At 43.6% G+C, this 17,164-nt stretch overlaps 1 protein-coding gene across 8 annotated transcripts in view; it reads right to left on the reverse strand.

Moving 5' to 3' along the window:
* The window catches only part of LOC147797190 (uncharacterized), a 78,217-nt gene that overhangs the window by 7,206 nt on the left and 53,847 nt on the right, over positions 1-17,164 (reverse strand). For 5 of the 8 annotated variants that reach the window (XM_087143897.1, XM_087143896.1, XM_087143894.1 and 2 more), the window contains 3 exons: positions 2,591-2,741; positions 1,623-1,708; positions 728-854 (listed from right to left, as the gene is read on the reverse strand). In XM_087143897.1, the coding sequence (XP_087000023.1) occupies positions 728-854; positions 1,623-1,708; positions 2,591-2,741 (364 nt within the window). Of the gene's footprint in view, positions 1-727; positions 855-1,622; positions 1,709-2,590; positions 2,742-3,406; positions 3,574-4,270; positions 4,444-8,944; positions 9,084-10,515; positions 10,672-11,896; positions 12,341-17,164 lie in introns of those variants that run through there. The other 3 variants (XM_087143895.1, XM_087143893.1, XM_087143892.1) reach the window with 3 other exon arrangements.

Genomic DNA, 17,164 nt, shown 5'->3' on the forward strand with positions numbered 1-17,164 from the left:
TTAGAAGGGCTAAATTCCCACATTCAATCAGTGTCATTTATCAACCACAACTGAAAAATGCATCGTATTTCATTTCATGATGCAATACTGCCTGTAACTGCAATTCTCGGTTGCACTGTTTTTCAATGTATGAGTAACTGTTTCCAGTAACAAAAAAAAACAATGCACACCGTGCAAGGGAAGATGAATCATCTGATCAGCAAAGACTCAAAAAGAAAAACAAACACCTACCCGGTAACTCTGTGGCCAGGCAGTTTACTAAACAACCCCCTTTCACAGTGTAGTGCCCCACTGGAAAGACCCATATCAGAAAACATCCCCTTGGCATTCCTCCAAATGTGAGGATGCCTACCACTGCAGTGTGAACAGAGCCTAGAATGCTTTCTAAAGGCAAACACTGAAGCACTTTGGAATATGAGGCTTGTCTCTATCCTTTGGATCTGCCACAGGTAGGACTGTAAGCTTTAAGCAGGAGGCACATTAGCCCTAACTTCCTAGAGCAACTTACTAGCAACCTTCCTCATCCTTGGAAATTCCAACACCGAATAGTAAACTGTGCACATAAACAGCTAGACTCTGCTTTATTTGCGGTATGCCTAATCCCACGCAAATCACAGTCAGTTTACGAGTGAAGTAATCATCCTAACTGATTCTAACAGACCCCAGTGTTGGAGTTTTGCTGGTTGGGGAAGGTAAGGGTCAAGTCTAGTATCCCACATCAGCTCACCATAGACTGTGTAGTTGGTGACATTCACGCCTACACTCAGTGTCGTCGGCTTGCCTCCATCCCTGCTGGTGTATGAGATGAGGTATCCGAGCAACTCCCCATTTAGTTTGAACTCATTTGACAAGGGCTGTGGTATCAAAATCATAGCATGTCTGCTGTTACATGTATTTCATTTGCAGGGCCAATATAAAGAAATGCAGCATTTCTTAATGCGATTGACCACAAACCCCCTCCCCCACTCCCAAAACATACCCAAATGGAAAACCCACCTCAATAATTAACTGTGACCCTCTCTGTGAAAAAGAGTCATGTCACTAAAGCCACTTTGGAGATGAAGGCCTTTGAAAGAATCTTGCACAGTGTTTAAAGCAATAGGAATCCTCAACATTTTAGTATCTAATGTACGTAAGTCCATTTTTATGTAACATTGTGTACCAAACTGAGTGACACATCAAAACAAAGAGCTCAAATTTCTCATGGGACCAAGCAAAAATCAAAGGTATCCACAGAGACTTGTGACTCATTTTTACAGAGTAGGTTACAAATACAGGCATTTTTGTACCAAAGCAAGAAAAACACAAGAAAATTTTAGCCATTCGGAAATTACATTACTTGATATAAGCTAAAAAATGAAGGCATTCATTGGCCCAAACCACAAGTACAACACGTACTGTGCCAAATGGGAAAATGTTACGCTACTGCTGCAATGGTATCAACCATTTGGTATCAAAGATTTAAATTTGCTAAGATATTATCAAAAAATAAAACACGACACAAACACAGCCAAAACAAAAACAAAAAAGTAATTGAACAGTTTTCGATTCAGTTGGAAATGTTCCACTTCCATCCAAGGCTGGGGTATCTTCTTTTTTTGGTAAGATTTCCAATGACCCACCTTCCAAGAGAGCTGCACTTGCCTCCTGTTGCTGTTACGATTCGGTTTGTCGACGCATCTGAAATTTTTTGGCAGATCTCGAGGGACTTTGAAGAAAACCAAGAATGTTAATTTTAAAAATATGAAAAGTACAAGCAAAACAATCATAACAAACCCCAAAAAACCCTCGCTCCTTCTTAAGTTTGTAGGAACATTCTGAAAAGCCGACACTACCGAGGATGTGACACAGTATATACAAATGGTATGTCAATGAGGTCATGACTGCACATCCAAACACCCAGAGGGACTTTGATAAGAAGTTCCCCTTTCGGCTAATTTGACTGACCTCTGGTCAGTGGTCACCCACAGGCCCGAGGGGGACACTGATGTACAAAAGTGACCTAATTACACCAGCCCACAAATTTCATTACATGCATGTACCTCTGTGCAAAATACAAAAAGGAACTTTTCAGGGATTACAACTGAAGGCATTCTAAAGAGTCACATATTTTCAGCAAAGTGCCCGACTGGGCACTATTACTTTAAATTACTTGCAATGTACATGTACATGTAATTGCGAGTGCCTAATTTGGACGGAAACAAATGTCATAGAATGGCCTGTACAGGTGTCCCTATGATTACATGTAGGTTAGAGTCGGTCCTCACTTCTTTTGGTGTACAGTTCCATGTACTTGCTATACGTGTTTCTCTCAAACTGTAAACATTTGAAAAAAGATAATGTAATAAAGATTCAGGTTGACTTCCATGTAGTGGGTGGCCAGCTACGGTTCCAAAGACAATCAACTCCACTCAGTGCAGGACCCAGTCTGGTCTGACAGGTCAGCTGAAGCAAATCAACACATTTCTGCTGCAAATGGCATTAATCAGATGTGGTTCCTAAAATTTCAGACGTGGATGACCGACAATCCCCTGTCCTGGTTCCCCCTTCCACAGTATTACAAAGCACTGCGAGTGAATGGTGGTCTTACCTCCTTCAGTGGTACGCCCTTCGGCCACTTCTGAATAGTTGCTTTCAATGGTTGGACTATGATTGGCACGTTGCGCCTTCACTCTGACTTTGTACAAGCCGTATGGATGACCCAAACCCACGAGAGTGTACTTCACTGTTCCTTCCTCGGTCTTGTTAATACACAGAATTGAGGTTAACAAACCATTCACAGTATGCTGTCAAGACATTTTGGGAGACGGGCATGCCAGTTGGGTTTGTACTGACGGGCAAATTTTGTTTAAATATAAAATAAGGCAATGGGCAGGTGATGGGCCATGACAACTTGTATTTCCAAGGATGGATTTGCGCCAGGGAGATGTTAATCAATCTTGGACTTTTGCCCTGCCCAACATGCATCATAACATTGTATACTCAGTGTTTGCTCCCATAGGCTTGTGAAAAAACCACAAGCGTACTTGGGTGGGACTCGAACCCACAACCTCCTGCTAGTGCAGATGTCTATGGTACACATCGAGCAGGGCAAAAGTCCAAGATTGATTAACATCTCCTTGGTGTATATCCATCCTTAGAAATAGTTGTTCTCGTTAACCGCTGCTACGTCTGAGTCGAACCAGCAAGCCGACACCGGCAAGCTCGGCGGTCGAGTAGTTAAGACATCTGCACTAGTAAGCAGGAGGTCATGGATTCGAGTCTCACCCGGGTACACTTGTGGTTTTTTCCACAAACCTTCAGGTGCGAACATTGAAAGGGCGAAAGTCCAAGATTCACTACAACTTGCCACGGTGGGAGTTTCCAGCTCAATTCACCACACAAATGCAATGCAATTTACCCGTACCTGCTTCTTATACCAGCTTTCATTGGCTGGGGTACCTTCCCACCTGTACTCTACGATGTAGGTAATGACCCTTGGCCTAAGGAGCTCATCTGGAGGACGCCAAGACAGCAGGAGCCTGGAGTCGGAATGGTTGGAAACGCTTAGCTGGCTTGGGGGATGCAACTTGCCTAAGAAACAACAGGAAAGATGCAAGATTTTGGATCCATTGAACAACACCCAACTTCATGAAGCTGACAAGCAGAAAATACTGTTTTGTAAATTTATGGCCAAAGAAGTAAGCATAAAAAAAAATCCCTACCCCAAAACAGCTGACAACAACCTGTTAAAAGCTACATGTAGACTAATTGGACGCCATATTGGCAGGTGCCCTGCTTTTGCCAAGGCTCCCCAAAATTAGCCATGCTTCCCATTTGTTCATTTGTTCAGGTTACGTGAAGAATTTGCACTTTATAAATGAATCAATAGGACTGTATTACTATATCATGACTCACATCACGATGAATGTGATTTGATTTCAGTCTGATGTTTTGTGTTGTGCCAAGTGGTTTGGTATCACTACAACTCAGAATATGCAAGCAGTTGCTCCTCTCAGTGCTCCCATCTCAACACATGTACATGTACAAAGGGACAGAAACAAACAGCAAATTTCTTGTGGAGACCTTCTATCCTACTCTCTTGGGCCTCCACAAGGCACCAGTTCATCAGATCATACTCACACATGGAAGGAAAAGGCAAACGCCACATGCTTCTTCAGCTATGCCAGCAAGGCATAAAAATGAAGGGACGCTGAATTTGTTTAGCCAGTAATGCATCCAAGAAACAAACAAAACAAGTTCAAAATGAGCTGACATGGACTCTACTTACTGTCTGTTTCGGTGTTGAAGAATATTTTTGTAGAATCTGCCACCAGTTTCCACTCATTAGTTGTTCTGACGAGGTAGTGACAACGATAGCATGGCTTACACTTGCATTTACAGCTGGTGGCACCGCATACATGGTATTCAGGGGAACGGCATTCCTTCCAAACTGCTCCACTGCTGGTATAATGATATCAAAGACAATGTGATGGTGATTTGAAAAACAACATTCGATCTTTTGTTGTTTTGAGCGAGTGCCATCTAGAAACCTAGGGCATTTAAGGATGTCCCTAGGTACAATGAATGTATCGTAAGCTTTGGAATATAAGCCACGGCTTTTACATGTATGTTGATTCTCATGCTGAAAAAGTCTCTACAGCTAATACACCAGACGCAGGCCTTGAAATAGTACCAGCCCGGCATAAAACTTCTAGCGAAAAATGCTCCGGGCTACCTAAACTTGGTGCCTTGTTGCCCGGTGGGCTGGTGAAAAATTCAGAATAAGCCTACCTGTTAAAACTTAGATCAAAATATATAATGCTTGTTGCGATAATAAATACAAGATCGCAAAAACCGAGTTGTTGTGGATGTGTTTTTACTTGAGTTTTTGAAACGTGATTCTCGCGTGACAGGGCGATAAGCGACCGTGAATGCCATGAACAGAGTAGACTGGTGGGTTGTAGTGCTGGTGTAGCATAGCACATGGTACAGTGCTATACCACACGTGCACACTATTCTCGTCTACTGTTTAGGCCACTTCTGCTTCTGACTACATGTACATGCCTCTCAAAAGTAGTATCGGTAGGTCAGAATTTTGTTTGGTCAATTTTTTGTGCTGATGTAATAGCCTGAATGGGGATGAAAGCTTTCAAAAATTGTCTCAAACAGTTATAAAACATGTCTTGATATAAGTAAAATTTCTGCAGTTGACAGATCACAAGAATTATGGACAATCACACACAGTCAGGTAATCACGATGGCAAACTAGCCAACAATGTCGGTGTATCGCGTGGTAAGCATACATGATGCATCCAGACAGGTGATAAACCATGTGGCAGGAACTCGTAAACACAGAAAAGAAATACATAACCAAGAAACCAAGTTCTGTGAATTAACTTGAAGAAATCCTCTTGCAACATCGATGTTTTTTCGACCTGCAGCTGTATGGCTACATGCGACACTGATGTAGTTTTGATCGACTCGTGACTGGGACGTAAAGACTGGTTAGCAAATTTCGATCTCATGTTCTTTTGCATGGCCACAGCGTGGTAGGAACCAGCACAGCTTTACTTTCATGCATTGAGCTTTGCACACAAAATTTCACTACTGCGACAGCAAAACATGAGTGGAACTCGTGAAAATGACAGAAGTTTCTTTTCAAAAATTGCAAATGAAGTAGGAAAATATATAAAAACAAGCGTTTTAACATGAGAGAGGGTTGTTGAAAGATATTTTGTAAAGACAGAAAAGACATCAGCATTAATTTCTATTTTGTTTAATTTTGTAAATTGGTTTTCTAACTTGCTGATAAAAATGTTAGGGTCGTGCAAAAAAGTAAGGGTCGGTGGGTAAACGGAAACCAGAAGTATTTTGGGGGGGCCCTTATCAATTTTTCCGACAACAGCTAGCTTTACTGGGCATTGCAGGAGTCCTTGAAAGCATTTGGTACAAAGTAAACACAAAGCCAAACAGCACCCTCTTCTGATTGAAAAAAGTTTTCTCTCGTTCACCGCGCATGTTCGAAGGTCGGAAAGTAAGCAAAAAGTAGCATTTTTTGCCAAATGTTAGCAACCCAAACGATAGGAAAAATGGAGCAAAGAGATGATTTTGATCCTGGCTCCGTGACCAGTGACTCCAGTGACTTTTACTAACACACATGCCTCTTTATTTATTTATACCATGAGCCTTTTATTTTCCGAAATGACAAATTCTGCATTGGTAAGCTGATAACATAAACATTTTTTTTATAAACAAGCTAGTAAAACTCTAAAACGGGCTAGTAAAATATCCATTGAACTAGCCCAGTGGACTAGCAAGGAAAAAAAAATTTGAGCAAGGCCTGCTGACGGCACGGCAAACTTTGAAGGATAAAATCAGTCACAAAAACCATGGCCGGGCAATGCGTACCACGTGCTGGTGGTACTCAAGTTTTCATTGATTGCCATTTACATCTACTAACTTGAATCTTAGAAAATAAACAAAAATTTGAGTTGTCTGGATTTTGAGTTATTAACAGAATTCCCCGAGTCATGGAGTCATGAAACACATACATGAAATGTGTACGTTATCCTAAACTTGACATGCTCTACTGTGGCAACATTTTTGGTGATTATTTCCCCACTTTTTATTCATTCTCATGGTGTACTTTTTTTTGGCAGACAAATAATAATTTTACTAAGATTTCTTTTATTGTTGTTGCCTAAAGAATTCTTTCTACTATTAAAAGAAAACCAACCACTTCAGTGGTGTGCCTTTGTGTGGCACATCTTCCGTCTTTTCCCCGATCGTGTTCAGCTTGACATGCCACAGAATTTCGGGGTTTTTCACTTGGGCTTTCTGATGACAACACTTCCTGTGGTCACGTGGTTCTTGGAAAGTGTCAGTGATTGGACTGTCCACAAAAGGGTCTGCGGCAGCATTCAGGCCAGCCTGAAAACTGGGTTTGTTGTGGTCGCAGTGGTGTGTGCAGTGCATGTGCCGCATGCAACATGCATGCATGAAACACGAGCAGTTCCAATGTGATGACTCAAACCAAGGTCTCGTGGCAGATTTTTCATTTTTGAAGCAATTTGGCAGTGTTTTTTGATTGCCGTCACAAAAACTTTGAGATAACCAGATGTCATGTTGTGGACAGTTACAGAGGTTTTTTCCTTTACAGAGAAGCCTATTCTTTTGGCAAGAAATAGTCGGTCTACAAGATGAAAACAATCTTTAGATTTACCTGACTTGGAGTTGACAAGATTTTATTGTTCATGTATGTCCCTGACCGCATAACTTTTACTGGCCGCTTGGGGAAAAACGGGCAAGAGCTGACGCACAGCCCACGCACACAGGAAAATCATCCAGCCAACAATAAATATTAAATTTGACAATATAAAATGAATTTTTTAGGGCGACATTCGTTCATACTTTTCTTACATTTATTAGGACTGTACATAACCACTGACGCACTGTACTGTTGCTTCAGCATCTTCATGGCTGGATCATCAGCACTGTGGCGTGACTTACATGTATACGCATACATAAATATAAATAAATTGAAATTGAAGACCAATATGAGGTATATATTTAATTCTAAAAGAAAAAAGGGAACCAAAATAAACAAAGTACCATGGGAGTCCTTTCTGACTGTTTTATTGACAAGAAATAGTAGTGAGTTGTTCTTCTTGTGTTCCGCAATGTGTGGAACACAACATGAATTAACCCTTTAATATCTCCTCTAAGACCTTTCAAAATTCACCAGAAGATTTGGGAGGATTTCACAAAACTTTGAGAACTAGACACATGTACATGTATGTACAGTGCAGATCCAGCCACTATTAATCTGCATGAGCCTTGATGACCCGTGAAAGTTACATGTACATTGTACATACAGGTACATGTAAAAAACAAATCTTGGCTTGAAGCAGTGTGGCCGATTTCGGATAATTCAGGAGGTCTTCTGCAAAAAGACCGGTGAATACATGTGCATGCACCTGTGTAAACTCTGGACCACAGGCTGGCTATGCTGCCCTGCTGTTTTATTTGGAACTGGCAGATCACCAAGGTTTGATTTCCTGTGGCAAGTTCTTCCCCACAACTCCCTGTTCAGAGTCGCCATGAACCATAATTCCACAAAAGCATCCGGAAAGAAGATGTCCCACTCTGTCCAAGTGTCAAAGCCTCTACCCTGGCCTGCCCTTAAATCCTGTGTTGAATAGTTATCCTTATTCATTTTCTGTACCGGTACTTTAACATATTTAATAACACTGAGGCACACTGTGCTAGGAAGTTATTTGAGCCATCAAAACTATCCAAAATTAAAAGGATACTTGTAAGGTACTCGTACACGCAATGCCGTTACCGGTATTTTTAAATACATGTACATGTACATGTGCAAGCCTTGAAACACACATGTGAGTCCCAATACAACTCATTTTCACATGTGTTGCTATTTTAAAGGGCTACTCTGATGGCTTGTTGGTTTTCATGCGAATCCGATTTTAACACACGTAAGCAAAACTGTGGTGTCATTTTAGGCAGCACATCTCATTGTTACCGGGTACATGTACACTGATCTTGAAATCACAATATACTCAGGTCTGTGCTTACATGTATGTGACTCACTTTAATGCTGAAACTTCTGTTTCACATACATGTACCACGGAGCTATTAGCTCTGGACATATAATAACAAACTCAATGAAAATCTCCATGCGCATCTTTGAGTCTACTTAGCTCGAGTACAGGTACATGCAAATGTATGTGGGAAATATACAGCAAGGACATTTTTCAATTCAGCTGTGTTGGTTTTCATTTTGTTAATGTTGCATGTCACATTTTGCGTATCGCAATATGTATTGTGTCACAACCCATATATCGTGATACATATATGTACATGTACATGTATCGTGTTGTAAACAAGTTTTTTGTATTTAGATGAACCCTTCTGCTTCAACAGGTCAAAAAATTTGCAAAGTTACCTATTTGTTTCTCTGTACATGAGGATGTCGGTGGAAGTCACGCTGTCATTCTGGCCTCCTCTCATCCACGTACACGTAACCTGACTGAAATCGTAGCTGAAGCAGTGCAAACCTGATGCGGGGTCCGGTGGAATTGGATCTACAAGACACAAGTTGTACATTGTACAATTCCAGTGACAGCACTGAAGAAATGTGGTAGCCTGGGCACAGGAATGACCAGTCTTCTGTTCATGTGTTGCAATTCTTTATAAATCCAAGGTGTCATATGCCTGTGCAGTGAATTGGTTTTGACTGGGTTTGGCATGAAGTCACTGTTATTCAAAGTTCTCGCACGGGACAAACGCAACGAGGAAAAAACAAAAGTACATATACATGTACTATTCCTGAGCTTCTTGTTTCCTGACCTACCCTACTTTGACAGTGCAAAGTTAAAAGTTGTTTGGGGGGAAAAATTGGGGGGAAGATCCGAACTGGAAACAAAGGGAGAAAAAAACACAAATGCATGTCCATTGCACACAAAGTATGAAGTGGTACAAAAGAGTTCAATGGGCACATTCTGCACACAAAGTGCATGAGGTGCCATTTACTATTGTAAAGAGTGCCACCTGACCTCTCTTGCTACCGTTTTCAACCTGTGAACAATAATATGTACATGTACATGTCGAGCTGCAAATTGAATCAGTATTTTCAAAAAGGAAAAAACCAAAATTAATTTCTTCCTACATGTACATGTACAATGTAATTGATATCCACATACATGTACGGTACGTGTGCCCTGTTCTCAGATGTCATTACCAGTAAGCAGAATGACATAAACAAATGCAAAGGTGAGTCAACCACAGAGACCCCGTACCGTATTTCTTTTTCCCTGAATTCTCTCTATGTAACACCAGATTTGTCATATCACTTTCAGATAAAGTTAAAAGATAAAGCCATATTAATTAAAGTTTCAAATGAAGAGTCTGAACATACTCTTAGCAGCAAAGGTTGGGGATAAAAAATCTGAACAAGCCAAACCATGCAGAACAAAACTACATGTACATCAACAAAAGCTGCTTCAAATTTTCGACAGAGGTCTTAAATTTTAGCAGGCCTACTACTCAGGACCTCAAATCTAAAGATTCACAGATCCTTTTGGCAAACTTGCTCTACTGAAGGGGGCTGGGGAATGAGTTAGTCAAGTCAGAGTGATTTTTGTTTTGCATACACTGTATAGTATTTGTCTGAATTCGGGTCTCAATCCATGGATTTGGAAGAAAATACAAAACACAGCATCAATGATTTCTTTGCTTGGAATGAGAATTTCCTTTTCTGATAGTCGTGAAGTCTGTCTCAACTACTGCAACAAAACTGCATGCCGTAAAGGATTACATGTATAGTCTAGATTTTGACTGAAGAGCCTTTAGCAGAAAAAAGAAAGAAACGGCTTCATTTCAATTTTGTTGTGTCACATTGCATTCAGAAGGATCAGATTTCCATTAAAAAATCACTGGCTAAAAATTATATACATCATATACCGGTATTTGGTAGTTACATGTATGTCAGATCACTTGCGTCTTTCCTGTACTCACCAACTCTGCTGGTGGTGTTCTCAGACCATCCTTCAGCAACCAGCATACCGGTACCAGCAGCTGAATGCGGCCGGGGCATCAGTGGAACAGTCAGGCAGCACCAAATGAGCAACAGAGTTCTCCTCCACTGGGAAGTCTTGTATGCCACCATGTTGACTGAACACATCATGACAATGAGCAATGGAAACAAGACTGAAATTCACAATGTGTTACAAAAAAATTACCTCTAAAAATTACAAAGCGAAAGGACTGCTAGACATTACTCCCATCCCCGCAAAGAAAATTGTACAAGTACCGGTACATACATGTACATGTACATGTAAGTGGACTACATAGAAAATGTACAGTGAAACAAATTAACAGGGAGCTGATATGAGGAGCTGGTGAAAATACATGTACATGTATATATGTGTAATATAAACAGCTGTTTGGGTAATCCTACACAATATTTCTCATGTGATATGGCCTGAAAAGTTTAGATAACTTCCCCCTTAATTTCTCACATTTCCCCCAACATGTACGTGTACATGGAGGCCCCTTTCATTTTTACACTTAATTTACACGTATTTCAGACGCTCTGTTTATTTTGGACAAGAAACGTAGTACATGTACATACATGTCTTCTCTGGAAGTGGAGAGGAAGAAATTCCTTGAAAAATCTGAGGGAAGCATTTCTCTTTGAAAAGAACAACACAAACAGATTCTAGCCCACAAATTTGCATAAAAATGTGTGGAGAAACTGGCTTAGGGATGAACGCATCACGTACACTGCAACAGGGCAAAAGGCATCCACAGGTACATGTACCGGTATAAATGTATCTACAAATACATGTAGCACATACATGTACGCAGAACCACCTGGATGTACTTGTACATGTGTACAAACACATGTAGTTTTGAAAATGGGTTCTGCCATGCGTATGTATCCATAGATCTAAACATGGCTTAGTTACAAGTATTTTCTCCTTTTTTCTGTTCCTGATATTTCATGGACATATAAAAAGACTGGAAATCGATAACAATTTTTTTTCAATCTGATACCGTACGTGAAAAGCAAAGACAGAAGTCTTTTCCTTTCTCCCCAATTCTTTCAAACAGCAAACAGAAATTTTACTTCAACCCTGAGCTGAGGTCCAACGAAGATGCTATTCTTTATCACGCACCACACTGCAGACATTGCCAATGTCATTGGGCATCTTGTGGGCGAAGTGGTAAATGGGCGAAGGGACTATATCTGACTATGTACCACCCAATGAAATAATTAATGTCTGTTGATAATAATGATCTCCGACACACATTTTCTCAGTCATAGGAGCCAAGTTGGCTCGGGACCGAGTTGGGTACGGACGGAGTTGACCGGTACCCAACAACACACACCCACCTGACATGCCTGAGGATGAGTCGACTTGTTTTGCGGCCTATGACGGACGATTTGTCTCTTCATATGATGCAAAGACGGTTAAGTTGTCTCATCAGTTGAGTTGTCCCAAGTCGAGTCGGCAATCACACTTCAGTGATTAAAAGCAATGCCACAGAAGGCAGTGGCTATAGCATAGGCCTACATGATATAGGCTGGCCTAACGGCCAGACGTTAGGCTAAAAAATTGCCACTAAACTTAAAACATAAACAAAAGCATGGCTTTTTACTACACGCCCTTTACGCTCGGTTTTATCATGAATGGTTTACACAAACAATACCATGAAACATGGAGGGAAAAGTGTGAAATTTCTTACTCTAGGAACTGGCCTTTATCCTACGTGTGATACTAACGCTTTCTCGCAATCTTTCCGCTGTAAATACATATGTACATTGTACATGCATGTCATATATTGTGCATGCTGTGCAGATTGTGACACAAACACGCTGGCCTACTGTACTTGCGTGTGCGTCACGCTTTCCAGGAACCTGATCATCCAACATGCGTATACACACTACGGTGTACTATCAAGGCCACGTTACGCAGCGCGGTGGATAGCCTGAGAGTTGACTTCTGATAGCGCGCTTCGGAACTCTTGGATAGGAACGTGCACAAATTTTAGAAATGTGCAATTTGTTTTCATGAGTTATTAACACATCAAATTAACTGAAAATTATCTGACCCAAAAGAGAAATATCCTGCCAAACATTTACCCATTAGTCACTTCCGAAAACCTAAAATACACGAAGAACTGCGTGCAGCATACCTGCAGAGCGGCACCCAACCAAAAGCGAATTAAAAGAATTTGAAAAGTGTGCGTGGTATGCCTGCAGGTGGAGCTCAGGTATTAACTGTTACAGTGTGCACCCTGGCTGATGAGGCCGCGCCAGGCGGTTGGTGGCGAGGACTTCCTAGGATTCAACGCTGATGTTAAACGTACGTCTTTGATGGCGACTTTCGGACTGTCCTTGAAACTTCTGTCCTCCAGCTGAGCGGTTTCCTTTTCACAGCTTCCCGTAGACGAGCTGTTTCGGGATGCTGGTATCAGGCGCATGCATGGCCAGCCCAGCAGATCTGTGCCGTGCAGATTATACTAGGGATTCCAGCCTGTTTTAAGACCTCCGTGTCGGGAATCTTGTCCTGCCAGCGGTGGAGGAGGTTGCCGAGGCAGCGAAGATGGAACAACTTTAACTGTCGTTCATGCCGTCGGTAGAGGGTACGGGTTTCGCAGCCGTACAGGAGAGTGGTGAGCACAACTGTATGGTAGACTTTAATCTTCGTGGAAAGTGTGATTCCTCTCCTCTCCCGGAGTTTCTGAGTCTCCCAAAGGCGCTGCTTGCTTTGGAGATGCGATTATACTGACCTCGGCATCGACGCTGGTGGAGCAAGAAAGAATCATGCTGCCCAGGTTGAAGAAGTTGTCAGCGGCCTGGAGTTTCCGTCCCTTCACTGTGATGTACAGTTCGTGTTGCTGGTTGCCAGGGGCAGGCTAAAACATCACTTCAGTTTTCTTTGTACTGATTGTAGGACCAAAACTGTCGCAGAAAGATCTTAGAAGCTGTCCATCTCCAATTGCAACTCGTGCGCACTGGAGGCGTTAAGGGTGTAGGACGTCGTCAGCGAATACAAGCTTCTCTGATCACAGTCTCCTTTACCCTCGTGACGGCCTGCAGGCTCTTGAGGTTGAACAGCTTGTCATCGAACATGTACTTGATGTGGACGCTAGGGTTGCTGTCCCTGAAGGCGTCCGTCAGCATTGCCGAGCACATCATGCTGAACAGTGTAGGGGTACGAACACAGCCCTGCTTGATTCCGTTTGTCACAGGCAAAGCGTTAGATGCCTCACCGTTGTCCAGCACACAGGCCATCATGCCGTCGTGAAATTGGCGAACAATTGTGAGGGCATCCGAACTTCCCCATGATTTCCAGAGCCCCTCTCTACTGACCCTGTCGAAGGCTTTGGTCAGGTCAACAAAGGTGATGTACAGGTCTTGTTGCTTCTCCATGCTCTCTCCTGGAGTTGGCGGGCGGCGAACACCTTGTCCGTGGTCCTACGGCCTAAGCGGAAGTCACACTGGCTCTCGGGGATAATTGCTCCAGGTGCTCCAGGAGACTGTTGAGCAGTACGCGGGCAAGGATCTGGCCGGCGATAGACAGGAGAGAGATCCCGTGGTAGTTGTCATAGAATTGGCGATTCCATTTACGCTTGTCTATGTAAACAATGGAAGCATCTCTGAAATCCTGGGGAAGTTGTTCCTGTTGCAACATCGACTGGCAGAGGTCACTGTGGTGGGCGAGGAGAGCTAGGCCACCTGAGTTGAATACTTCGGTGGGGATGGCGTCAGGGTTGGGGCGCTTTCCCGGAAGACATTATGCTTGAAGGCTTTACTCTTCCACTAAGGGGGGGATGTCACGGTCTGGGCTAACTGGCACCTGGGGGAGGCGTGCGATGGCTTTGTCGTTTATGGACGCCGGCCGATTCAGCACGTTGTCGAAATGTTCTCCCCACCTCTCGATGATCTGGTTTTTGTCAGTAAGCAGAGTTTTCTCATCTGCACTAAGCAGGGGGTAATAAGCCGAATGACGGTAGTCCATATTGACTTCAGGGCATCGTGGAACCTCTTGGTGTTGTGTAAGTCAGCAAAGCCTTGGATCTCATCGGCCTTGCTCCTGGAAGATCGGTTGGGACCGTTTTGTGCCTGCTGCAGGCAGACTACGTTGCTGTTCAAGCAGGGTCACTCTGGTGGGCAGGGACTGACATTTTTCTTCCACCAGCGTCTGGGCTTGGACATCATTTTCGCAGAACCAGTCCTGGTAGTTCTGGTTGCTAGGCCAAGGACCTGGAGGGCGGCTGAGTGAACTGTAGTTTCGAAGGATTCCCACTCTTTTTCGATGTCAGAACTGGGCTGGGAGTCAGAGCTAGTGTAATGTCAAGAAGTGCCGCGAGCTCTTCTGCATTTCAGTTTTGGGAAGTCAAATTTCTTGGCAACTCTCTGCCCCTATGGCCTTTTCTTGGGCTGTATGTGGAGGTTCATTTTAGAAAGATGATGGGATGATAACCCGTCCAACAGTCTAAACGACACACCGCCTTGGTAACCCGCACGTCTGGCCTGTCCTTTGCCCTAGCGATGATGTAGTCAATGAGATGCCAATGCCTAGAACGGGTGCATCTATGACCTCTTGTTGAGGCTATAAGGCGGAACATAGTGTTGGTGGCAGATTGTGATTGTGTTGTGTTTGGCACAGATCCTAAGCAGGAGGAAGCCGTTGCTGTTGCATTTCCCTCCGTTTTTACGATGACTCTGTCCCAGGACTGGTGGTCTGTACCAATACGGGCATCGAGGTCACCAAGGACGATGAGCTAGTCTGACTGTGGTACAGTAGAAGTAAGAGTCTCTAGTCCTGCGTAGAACTTGTCCTTGGTTTCTTCAGGATTAGTCATCGCGGAGTAGGAGCGTATGGGCACTGATAAATGTGGCGCTACTCCCCTGCCCAGGGGGAGTTGCATTTTATTGAGGGGGTCACTGAGACCTTCTGGAATGCTGGCTAGTTTCTTCAGATGTTGGGTTTTGATGGCAAAGCCACGCGGGCCTCACGTAAGTCGCTCTTCACAACCTCATTCAGTCCAGCTGGCCTTTGTCTGGAAAGCAGGGTTTACTTAGACATGCGATGTCGACTTTGTAAAGGGCTAGTCTCTGGCCACAAGAGAAGTCTTTTCTCTGGTCTTTCTGCCTTGGTTTAGATATTCCAAGATGCTAGAAGGAGTACCAACAATTTCTTTCCTTTCTGATTTCGACCACATGAAAGGGATCCCGCCAGACGCAGTATGCTGGCCAGGTTGTAGTGAGGCAGGCTATTTTAGAGCACCTTTACCAGCCCCGTCCTCAAGCTGGAAGGCAAGCAGAGTGATCCTAAATAGGGCTTCCTGGTCCACTGGGGGGGGCTGCCGAACTCCACTTCTGCTTCGGGGTCCAGTAGAGAGCGACCTGATATCCTGAGCCGCCGTGTGCAGGTTTGCGACTACAGCTCCCAGTGTGTATCCGCACCTACTGCTTCGCCGCTCGCCCATCGCCATAGGGCGTGGAAGGGGTGGGTGGGTTGATGTCGTGACTTGCGCGTGAGTTGGATTTACGCAAAGTCGGTCTCACTCTCTCGTCCTGTCGCGTCCGGGTTCAGTGGCAAGACAGGGTCAAGACAGCTGGGAACGTGCACGGCAGGATGCCGGGGGCTGCCGGAAAGTGACAAGTATGCCAGCAAACCGCCTCAGGGGCTCACTCCGGATTATCTGTAGAGGTTAACTCCTTTAGCCTTTGATTCTCCCGACCCATCCACAAGGCAGTGGAACTATTCGCCTAGCTGGAGATCTGATTCGTGGACACCAGGCGCGTGTCCCGCACGCCGGTGTGCCTGAATGCTGCACGTTAATAAAATTCGTTTTACCCATCTTCAGGTGACTTTTCCTAAATATAACTGGAGGAAGACAGAGGTGAAATTTCAATATTCAAAAAATTATCGTACGCGATAGGACGAACAACGTAAAATTCCCACAGGCCGACCGTGGAAAGGTTCCGGAAACTCGCTGCTTGACCTTTTACTTTCAGGCTCTACCCGCTTCGTAAGTGACTTCGTCACAAAGGTGGGCGCGCCACGATCTGCAGGCTCCTGTTGGGCGATCGCTGAAGTTGCGTGCTAACTTCCGGTTCCATGGTTCCACGTATAAACGGCAGTCAGCGTACAGTACTATCATTGTATTTAACTCTATATGTGCGGTGCATATGCAGTGGGCGTCGTTTTAACTGAAGTGACGAAACACTTTCGAACTGGACAGTGCTTAATAGCGGGAGTCAGCTTCTGTAAGCTCAACACCATGGGCTGCTTGCACGTTCCTTCACTAGCCCCTGGTCGTATAGAACACAAAAATAACGCTGACTGGCTATTTAGGATGAATATACATAACGTAAAGTGAATCGCACACACGTATTTCTCTTTTAAGCTACACTCTCGTGCCCTCCTACCCTCGTGCATGCCACACATACATAAATCTGCATTACGCGCAAACAAATTTTATCACAGTTCTAATTTAAATCTCCCAAATATGGGATATTTAAATTTCACAACACCAGGGGTTAGATCGCGCAAGGCATGGTGGGAACCAACATGGCGCGGCAAGATTGTACCCATGGGAACGAGGTTCATTGTTGTTTAGCAGCGGAAAATCTGTAAGCAAATGC

Source organism: Acanthaster planci, linkage group LG12 (genome assembly GCF_054643075.1).
Source record: "Acanthaster planci isolate LZ-2023a linkage group LG12, COTS_SCS, whole genome shotgun sequence".
Taxonomy (NCBI): Eukaryota; Metazoa; Echinodermata; class Asteroidea; order Valvatida; family Acanthasteridae; genus Acanthaster; species Acanthaster planci.